The sequence below is a fragment of the Primulina eburnea genome, chromosome 4 (assembly GCF_022965805.1).
Source record: "Primulina eburnea isolate SZY01 chromosome 4, ASM2296580v1, whole genome shotgun sequence".
In the NCBI taxonomy this organism is placed as follows: Eukaryota; Viridiplantae; Streptophyta; class Magnoliopsida; order Lamiales; family Gesneriaceae; genus Primulina; species Primulina eburnea.
The window spans coordinates 39,843,084-39,853,559 of NC_133104.1; the positions used below are offsets into that span (position 1 = coordinate 39,843,084).

The window sequence follows — 10,476 nt, forward strand, 5'->3', positions numbered from 1 at the left end:
CGCATCAACATCCAATCACAAGTGAATAACTGGTGGTGCAATCCATATTCTCGGTGATAATAAAGAATCACATCTGGCCGTAGATGTAGCAGTGAAGATTTTTCCTTTTGGTAGCTATATAGCATGGTTTCACTCCAATTGACATTAGCCATCATCTCCTTGGTTTCGATGTTGTGTACTATTCGAAGCCTCTCCATCCATATCGTATAAGTTTGCATGGCAAAGGATTCAAAGTCCTTTCAGTTTAGTTTTTCCTTCGTCCATAGAGAAATGTCCAACACGTCCAACACTCGAACCCTCTTTAGAAATGGCCAGAACATGGTTTCTTTCCGGCATGATTTGATTTATGGGTATGAAAATAATGCATGGCTCATGGAATCATAAGAAAATTAGCACAATGTGCACGTTCCAGTGGTAGGCACATGATGTGCTAGTAAGTTACCTGATGTAGGGATAATATGATGCAATGCACGCCACCAAAAAATACAGACTTTTGGAGGGAGCGAAAGAGACCATAAGAATTGCCACCACCTTATTAAAAACATTTCTGAGCTATGAGCAGGATGATCATAGAGCCTAATCTCATCTTTGTACACATCCCTCACAGAATATTTACCTTTTGGATCAAACGCCCAATATCATGAGTCGTCACTTGTCGAATCAATTAGAGGGTTGAATAAAATTTCCGGCACAACATGAGGGGAGTACAGTTCGTTCACTACTTGATCATTCCATTTCACATTCCGGATAAGAGTGCTCAATTTAGGGTAGGTAAAAGAATTATGTGTAGTACTCTGTTGTACTCTTATCCCCAGGATCCAACGGTTGTCAAATATAGCAATTTTCTGATCATTTCCCAATTTTCCAGAACCCTTTCTCCAACAAAAGGCAGCTCCATAATAAGGATCGTCGTATATACGATGGGTTGCTACCAAGAGAAGTATTCATAATATCTTGATGGAGATAGTATCTTGCTTTAAGGACATGTGCAACCTGAGAATGATGATTAGCCATAATGCGCCAAATTTGTTTTTCTAGGAGGGCCTTGTTAAAAGTCTCAAGATGACGAAATCTCATTCCTCCCAGACACTTAGGCTACAAAGCATTTTCTATGATTTCCAGTGCATCCTCCTTTTATCCTCATCCCCACCCCACCAAAAATTTGAACACTTCTGTTCTATTTCCTTGCATATAGATTTTGGGATACGAAAGCATGACATAACATATGTTGGAATGGACTAGATCACAGATTTTAGCAATGTTTCCTTTCTTCCAATTGAGAATGTCTTTCTCCTCCATCATTGCATACGCTTAACAACCCTTTCCACAAGATATCGAAGTTGAAGTGTCTTATTTCGGGGCTGAGAACACTGGTAGGTCCAAATACACCTCATGACCTTGTACCACCAGAATAGCAAGCATAGTTTTGATAGAGGTTACTACATTTGCATTGGTGTTCGGGCTAGAGGGTAGAGACGATTTTTGAAGTTAATTAGTTGCCCTGAAGCTTTATCATATAATAGCAGACAGTTTTTTACTCCTGTGCAATTTTCTGTGGTTTCTTGAAAAAACATTAGGCTATCATCAGCAAACAAGATATGACTAATCGAGGGGCAAGATGAAGCAATTCTTACCCCTTTGATTAGATTTCGAGCTTCAAATAGAGGATAGCCAAAGATAATCCATGGGCACATAAAATAAATAATTAGAGGGAGAGCGGATCACCCTGTCGCAAACCTCTTCTTGGCGTAATACTTTGAGTAATCTCACATTCAGAGAGAAGAAGTATTTGACCGACCAGACACACCTCATTATCTTCTCAACCCAGTAAAGCGAGAATCCTAATTGGATCATAATGTCCTCCAGGAAGCTCCACTCCACACGGTCATAGGCCTTACTCATATCAAGTTTTAAAGCGGCATACATTTTTTGTCCTCCATGTCTACTTCTTTGTCCTCCATGTCTACTTCATATCAAGTGAAGTGTCTCAAAACCCAATATGATATTGTCCGATATGAAGCGATCCTGGATGAAAGCACTCTGAAATTAATTTATTGTTTGCTTTAGTATTGGACGTAATCTGTTTGTTAGTGCTCGAGCAACTATCTTATAGCAAACATTGTATAGGCTGATAGGACGAAAGTCTTTCATGGTCATGGGTGAATTGATTTTCGGAATCAGAGTGACTATTGTGTCATTCCATTCATCAAGAGATTGCCCTTCATTTAGAAGTCGTTGGACAGCCAGGGCCACTTCCTCTCCTACTGTATCCCAAAATTTCTAGAAGAAAAAGATAGACATACCATCACTTCCTGGAGCTTTATTAGGATTCATATCAAACAAAGCTTTTTAAATTTCTGTTGCTGAGAAAGGGGCGTTCAGTGTTGAAATCATGTGCTCATCAATTTTCGGCTCTAGGAAATCGAGGATATATCGTCTATCTTCCACCATTGGGTTATTCGACTCAATAAGATCAAACATTTGAGGCCTCTAGGTGGACCAATCCCCGTGTGAGGAAACAAGCCCCCAAATATAGTTCTTTTCTCGGCGCATTGATGCAGATGCATGGACGTACTTTGAGTTCATATCCCCATGTGCCAACCAATTAATTATGCATGTCCCCAATACATCTCTGTTTTTGTTGCTAGATTCTCGACCTCTGTCTCTAGGCAGCTAATTGGATGCACATTGTGCTCCCATTGGTATTTCGTTTTCATGTTTTTTAGCTGTCTTCTTTTACATTTTAGTTGTCTAAGAAGGCTTCTAAATCTATTGTCAGCCCATGGGCTTATCAACCTCCGACTTCGATTTGTTAATGATAGTGAGATGTCCGAGTTTTTCCACCCATATTCCACTATAACCTTGCAATCTATGGTCTGATCGAAAGAATTCCAACGATTGGGCTTGTGCCACCGGGTACATAAGTCGTCATTCCAGAGTTTCAACATAGCGGTCTAACGGTTCAAATATTATATTCTCCGAAGATCGACTGTTAACCCATGTAAATAGTTCACCACACCCATGAAGATCATGTAGCCTACACTCATCAAGTATATCCCGATATGCTCGAATCTGATTGGCGGGCCGTATATTTCTCCCAATTTTCTCACTATCAAAGTATATTTCATTAAAGTCTCCCCCACTAACCAGGGAAAACCATGTAGCTCAAGTGTACTGCTTATTTTGCTGAGGAGAGTCCATGATAAGTGTCTATGTTGCATTTCTGGGTGACCGTAAAAGCTCGTAAATCTCCATATTTTTTTCCTCATGCTGTACAATACAATCTATGCGTCCCGAAGTATATGAATATATAGTAACCTCAAACGAAGCCTTCCACAGGAGTATCAAACCCCCTCTTCGGCCTACACATTTAACCACAAACATTCCCGAGTATCCCAAAACCTTCTTCCACCACATGTTGTTTGAGTCCCTCATTTTCGTTTCGCATATGAAAAAAAAGGTTGGGTTTCTTTCTGCGGCAAGTCGCTTGAGTTCGCGGAATTCTCGTTGGTTCCCAAGCCTACGAGCATTCCAAGATATGCAACTCGCTGGTGTCGACGGGGCTGCTTGGCAGCCGTCACCTCTTGTTCCACTGTATGATTGTCTAAATATCTCCATGATTTCGTTTTTTCATATGACTACCACACTCCTTGAGCTTCATCTGTTTCTGGTTGCCCGATGTCGATCCAAGGAGAAGTGAGGTTCAGCCATCTGATTGCTTTTCTCCCTAGCTCTCCTCTTCCATTTTTGTTCTACTTTGTGAACTTCCTGCCTTGTTTCGGTTTCACTATGGGAGTTAACAGAGGTCTCATACATAATGGTGTGCCCTCCACTTGGTATCGATATCTCACGAATAAGGTTTGTTGTGTGTTCATCACTTCCCTTAACAGCTGTTATTGGTGATTCTTCCAAATTGACACTAGCAGTCCTTGCTGAATTGCCGGATGGAAAACTATTTGTGCTTCTAAGTGATGTATTAGAGGATGTATCTCATTCTCTCCACCCCTCAAAAGGGTTAGTAGCTTTCATCCAACTTCCAAATTTATGTCGTCCATCTTCATCCAAAAGTGACTTACATTCACGGATTGAGTGTCCAATGCACCCACAATTATAGCAGAAATCAGGTAGCCGTTCATATGCCAAAGGAACTATGATGTTCTCTTCCTTCTCTGGAACCAAGATACGTAGGAACTTCTTTAAGGATTTCGTGACTTCCATCCCAATTCGGATACGCGCAAAGCTGCCCATAGATAGGCCATTTTCGCGTGTATCAATCTCTTCTACAATCCCAATCTGGTTGCCCACCTTCTCGATTATATTGTCTCTTTATTCATAATAACCAATGGAAGATTATAACATTGAACCCAAATTAATATTCCATCAAAACTTATATTTCTAGGGTTCCGTAAACCATGAGGTTCTCGAAAAATTACCAAGTCTCGGAAAAAATTCCAGGGTCTTCTCTTAAGTGCCCTATTTTTATTTTTATCTGGTGCATATTTAAAATCAAATAGAAAAATATTATCACCCAAGGATCCAACCTCAATCTATCGAGCAGTCTGCAGTATGTCAAGTATATTATATTTCGATAACATATTTGAAAAAAAAAACAATTTCATAATTTTTTTTAATAAAACTCTTGTCAAAAAACCTATTTTTAGTTTTTCCACATGAAATAAGTCATTCTTACACTTTTTAAGATCGTTCAAGATTTCAAAAAAATAAAAAGATCATTCAATTTCACCACAAAAAATATTATTTTACTACCGATTAAGTATTATTAAAATTGCACTTGTAATAAATGATTAAAAAAATTTAGGGACAGATAAAGAAAATGGAAAAAAGTACAGGAACGATTAATTGCCTAGAGAACTTGTTGTAATTGGTAGGTTAATTTTGTTGAAATTTTGGAAATTAGAATATATTTTATCAGTAAAATGTTAAAAATTAATTATAATTTGCACTTTAATTCGGGAATCCTATCCCACTTCCCATTTATCAAATTTTGTAATCTGACCCTTTTTCAACGGACGTACCATTGAGTTACCAAATTATGTGGACAGATCTGTCTCAGACAGCAAAATAATATCAATCAATAATTTAATCATGATAATAATTGTTTTTAACTTCGTTTTTATTTTTGCTATAAATATATATATTTAAGCAAAAATTTGTGTGAGACGGTTTCACGGGTCTTATTTGTGAGACGGATCTCTTATTTAGGTCATCTATGAAAAAATATTAATTTTTATGCTAAGAGTATTAATTTTTATTGTAAATATAGGTAGGGTTGACCTGTCTTACATATTAAGATCCGTGAGACGGTCTCACATGAGACCTACTCATATATTTATCAATCCTAAAGATGATTCCATTATCATTTTGATCATATATAAAATGTTTTTAAATTAATATAGGTGTATTATTAAAATTTAAATGATTCGATATATATTTTCATACAACATCTACGATGTAGAATTTTTTCATACATAAAACTGAATAAAAATTATATTTTATTTGGAGAACCTAGAAAATAAACTAAATTTATACAAAAAAAATTATGAGTTTGTTTTTTGAAATTTTTTTGTGAGACGGATATTCAACTCGATTCGCTCTATGAAAAAATATTACATTTATATTAAAATATTAATATTTTATAAATATAGATCAAATTAACCAATTTGACCGGATATAAATGAGTGAAATCGTTCTAGATTAATTTATAATTGTTTTTTCATAATTTTAAAGGTTTCTGTTTAAATAAAAAAGAAAAATGAAATAATATTGCAAAATTTACGATGTTTAAAACTTGTTCCACTCGTGAATTTCAAATGCTATGATGTCCAAAACTTCTTCTATTCATGAAGAGGACAAGCGCGTCTTCCATTCATATTCTTCGAAAAACTCCTCTCTCTCTCTCTCTCTCTCTCTCTCTCTCTACACTAACTCCATTCTCTCTCCTGGCGGCGCCACTTCACTCAAAGATTCGCCGCCGTTAAGTCCTCAACCGGAATGCACCCGAAACCACCCATGTCACTCCATTACCATCAACAACTTAAAAGCCATAAAATTCTTTCAACATCAAAAGTTTGACTTGTCAAGAATAATCAGAGGACATTGACTTGTTGCACAGTGCTGCAACGTACCTTTCACCATGGCAGCACCGAGCGCCGGAACCTCCGCCGCAGTGGAATCTACTTCCGTCTCGTCTGAAGAATTATCTGCGAAGGCGGTGCACAAGAGATATGATGGGTTGGTGACTGTACGGACGAAGGCGATTAAGGGCAAAGGCGCGTGGTACTGGGCACACCTTGAGCCGATTCTTGTGCATAATCCTGATACGGGTTTTCCCAAGGCCGTGAAGCTGAGGTGTTCGTTGTGCGACGCCGTGTTCTCCGCTTCTAACCCGTCGAGAACTGCCTCCGAGCACTTAAAAAGGGGCACGTGCCCGAATTTTGCTTCGTCGCCAAACCCCATTTCTTCAGTGCCTCCGTCTTCTTCTGTTTCTGTTGCTAGCTTGCCGCATACTCCTAATGTTCCGTCGTCATCCCAGCCGTCCCACAACCAAAAGAAGCGTAGTTCTTCCGGAGGTAGTCGTGGCGTCGGTCTCGGCGGCGGAGGGGGTAGTGGGAATTCCGGTGGTGTAGCAACGACCTTTTCCGCGCACCAAGTAACTATTCCACCATTGGCTGTTGTTGACCCATCAAGATTTACAGTGGATTTAGCTTACCCACCTGCTGTTCCAATTGCTAGCACTAGTGCTGTCATCGTCTCCGCTAGTGCAAGTCCCGGCGGCGGGTTGTACAGTCATCAACAGCAACAACAGTTGGTTTTGTCAGGTGGGAAAGAGGATTTGGGAGCTTTAGCTATGTTGGAAGACAGCGTGAAACGGCTCAAGAGCCCTAAAGCATCGCGTGCACCGACTCTGAGCAAGGAACAGGTTGATTCTGCATTTGATCTTCTTGTTGATTGGGTTTATGATTGTTGCGGGTCAGTTACATTTTCAAGCCTCGAGCATCCAAAATTCAAGGCATTCCTGAATCACGTAGGATTGCCTGCAGTTTCAAGGAAAGAACTAGCTGGGTCTAGATTAGATGCCAAGTATGAGGAGGCTAAGGCCGAGTCTGAGGCCAAGATCCGCGATGCCATGTTCTTTCAGATTGCATCTGATGGCTGGAAGTCAAAGGATTATTATAGTCACCCAAGGGAGGAGAGTTTGGTGAATTTAGTAAATTTGGCTGTGAATCTTCCTAATGGAACTAGTGTGTTTAGGAGGGCAGTTTTTACAAGTGGTTACACGGTGTCGAAATATGCAGAGGAGGTTTTGTGGGATATTATAACTGAAATTTGTGGGAACAACGTGCAGCATTGTGTAGGTGTAGTTTCAGACAAGTTTAAGGCATTGAGGAATTTAGAGAATCAGCATCAATGGATGGTGAACCTTTGTTGTCAATATCAAGGTTTGAACGCACTGATTAAGGATTTTGGTAATGGGCTTCCATTATTCAAGAATGTGACTGAAAATTGCTTGAAACTGGCAAATTTTGTTAACAACAAGTCTCAGATTCGGCATAGTTTTCAGAAGTATCAGCTGCAGGAATACAGACATGCCAGTTTGTTAAGAGTACCACTGCAAAGTTATGAAAGATCAGATTTTGGTCCTGTATTGGCAATGGTAGAGGACATATTGAGCTCGGCTCGGGCTCTTGAGTTAGTGTTGCTGGATGAATCATACAAGATGGTTTTAATGGAGGAGCCAATTGCCAGAGAGATTGAAGAAACGATGAGGAATCGACATTTCTGGAATGAATTAGAAGCTGTGCATTCTCTAGTGAAATTAGTTAAGAGCATGGCTCAAGATATCGAGACTGAAAAACCTCGGATTGGACAATGCCTGTCCCTCTGGCAAGAGCTTAGGTTAAAACTGAAGGATTGGTGCTCTAAATTTCACATTCTTGAAGGGCCTGTGGAAAAAATAATCGAGAGAAGATTCAAAAAAAATTATCATCCTGCTTGGGCTGCTGCCTTCATTCTTGATCCACTTTATCTGATCAGGGACACTAGTGGTAAATACTTACCACCCTTTAAATTCTTGACACCTGAACAAGAGAAGGATGTTGATAAACTCATAACTCGTCTTGTATCGAGGGACGAAGCTCACATTGCACTGATGGAGCTTATGAAGTGGAGAACAGAAGGGCTTGATCCTGTTTATGCTCAAGCAGTGCAATTAAAGCAAAAGGATCCCAATACTGGTAAGATGAAGATTGCCAACCCCCAAAGCAGCAGGCTTGTGTGGGAAACACACTTGACTGAGTTCAAGTCATTAGGAAAGGTAGCAGTTCGGTTAATTTTCCTTCACGCGACTTCGTGCGGTTTTAAATGCAACTTGCCTTTAATGAGATGGATTAGTGCTAATTCCCATTCGAGAGTTGGAATGGATAGGGCTCAAAAGCTGGTTTTTATATATGCTCATTCGAAGATGGAGAAACGGGAAAATTCAGATGATGATGATAAGGAAACTGGCAGCCTTTTTACCTTGGAAAATGGTGAGGACGATGTGCTCAATGAGGTTTTTGTTGATACATCCTCTGCGTAAGATTTCCTTTGTTTTCTTCCTTTTGCATTTCAATTGGTAGGTCAGTTTATATTTCTTCCCTTTTTGTCTATGGAATACTTTGGAATTTAGAATGATTGTGGATTTAGAGAGTGAGTGCTTGTTTGTAACGTATGATTGTTGCTGTGAGTGAGAGCATTTAACGTTATTGTTCCTTTAGAGAAATGAAATGATAAAGCTCATTGAGAAGACTTCTTTTATTTTCTTATTTTATTCCAAATCATTTTGAACTAGTTAGATAGTTTCTATCAGTTCATGAAATCAAGTGTTTACGCTTTGATCAACGTTAATCTCTTTATATTGTTGCGTGCACCCCTATAGTATTTTGAGCTCTTATTTGATGAACGTCGTCTCTCTTTAAATAGTTGTCATGTGTATCTCTAGTACTTTGAGCTCTTCTCCGACTGTTCTCTGCTCGGTCTTTGGGGTGCATAACATTTAACATTTACTAATTTACTTGTTTTCTGGTGGCTCGACTCGGTTAGGTAAATTTTTTTTATGAACATTAATCATTATACCTACTTGTTCACAAGAATGGTGCTTTAGATATTTGCCAATCCGCGGACTGTCAATTTATTCTTAAACCTTGCCCTCTAAAAGTTAGCTATTAACCATTTGATGTATGTAGGAACTCAAAATGAAATATTTTTTATCGGATCCCTTATATATCAGACTATAGAATCTTGAAAAAGTGAACGAAACCATGTCTTTGGTAGATTGATCGAATACTTGTTGCGAATGATTTATGTTTCTTAGATAATCTTGGTTCTCTCCATTTTGATTGGCATCCAGTTCTAAATGCAGAATGATCCATAACATTAGTTTTTATTTTTTGATGGTAGAAGCATATGACACGGGGATTGTTAAATTGGCAAGACCTCCATGAGAAGATCGGAGTCCATCATATCAGGAGATAATAATGGATCAAGAAAACATCTTTGAGCTGAGGTTGTTTGGATATTTCGAAAGGTGGACCGAGAAACCAGAGCTTTGTCACCTTAATCAACAAGCTGGGAACTCAGACAACCTATGTTTAGAGCTGGAGCAGCAATTCAAGCTGGTGGCTGTCTCGTCCCTACCCCCAGATCACATGTTCTTGAAAAGTCTAGCCCCACGACGAACAAAGTGGAAGTCTATTTCCAAATTTCGGTAGTTCAATATGGCCCTCAAATTCAAATTATACTATAATTTATCGGGTCGCTTCTCCTTTAAACATTCAAAAGTTGGTGATGATATTGTTCATGCAAAGTCAGAGGAGCATCATTTCTGTGAAAAGTTTGCGAGAGGACCCATTTGATTTTGGGCACGCAGGACGCGATACAAGAAATGGATGAATCGATGACAGTTATGAACCGATCTTTTTTGGCTCCCCGGTAGCCATGTACAACCCCCGGGGTGATATTGTTACTCTCGGGGCGTTTTCATTGTGTTTGTATGTTGATCCTATTTTTGTATCAGAAGTTTCTTGATTTATTCCCTGAAAATTTGTAGAGCCGTGGAATTTACCAGTTGCTATAATTTTTCAATGGGTAATTTGCATGAACTTCTCTTACTTTTATGTTTGACAAAAACTTGTGTGAGACAGTTTCACAGTCATAATTGGTGAGACGGATCTTTTATTTGGATCATCCATGAAAAAATATTACTTTTTATTGTGAATATTGGTAAGGTTGATCCGTCTCACAGATAAAGATTCGTGCAGTGTCTCACAAAAGATCAACTCTTTATGTTTTTGTCATTTACCTCAATTGCATATTATAACTTTTACACTCGATAATAGAGACGAGTGTCAAGTGCATAAAATGTAGGTGAGGTAAATGCAAATGACTCATTTTTAAATTGGTATCGGCGTAACGAGA

The 10,476-nt window shown here is 38.9% G+C and overlaps 2 protein-coding genes across 5 annotated transcripts; one reads left to right on the plus strand and one right to left on the minus strand.

Moving 5' to 3' along the window:
- Nucleotides 1-2,928: 2,928 nt before the first annotated feature.
- Nucleotides 2,929-3,618, minus strand: LOC140830290 (uncharacterized). Its single transcript, XM_073193575.1, has 2 exons — nucleotides 3,233-3,618; nucleotides 2,929-3,142 (listed from the first exon to the last, which is right to left on the minus strand). Exons 1-2 carry the CDS (start codon nucleotides 3,616-3,618, stop codon nucleotides 2,929-2,931), a joined length of 600 nt encoding a protein of 199 aa, XP_073049676.1.
- A 2,247-nt stretch (nucleotides 3,619-5,865) lies between these two features.
- LOC140828859 (uncharacterized) lies at nucleotides 5,866-10,167 on the plus strand. Of its 4 annotated transcripts, none has more exons than XM_073191721.1 (2): nucleotides 5,866-8,595; nucleotides 9,460-10,167. In XM_073191721.1, the coding sequence occupies exons 1-2, from the start codon at nucleotides 6,155-6,157 to the stop codon at nucleotides 9,467-9,469; spliced, it is 2,451 nt and encodes an 816-aa protein (XP_073047822.1). In that variant the 5' UTR covers nucleotides 5,866-6,154; the 3' UTR covers nucleotides 9,470-10,167. The 4 variants fall into 4 exon arrangements, with proteins under 4 accessions (XP_073047822.1, XP_073047823.1, XP_073047825.1 ...); XM_073191722.1 differs by having other exon boundaries at nucleotides 9,463-10,167; XM_073191724.1 differs by having other exon boundaries at nucleotides 5,866-8,549; nucleotides 9,463-10,167.
- The last annotated feature ends 309 nt before the right edge of the window (nucleotides 10,168-10,476 follow it).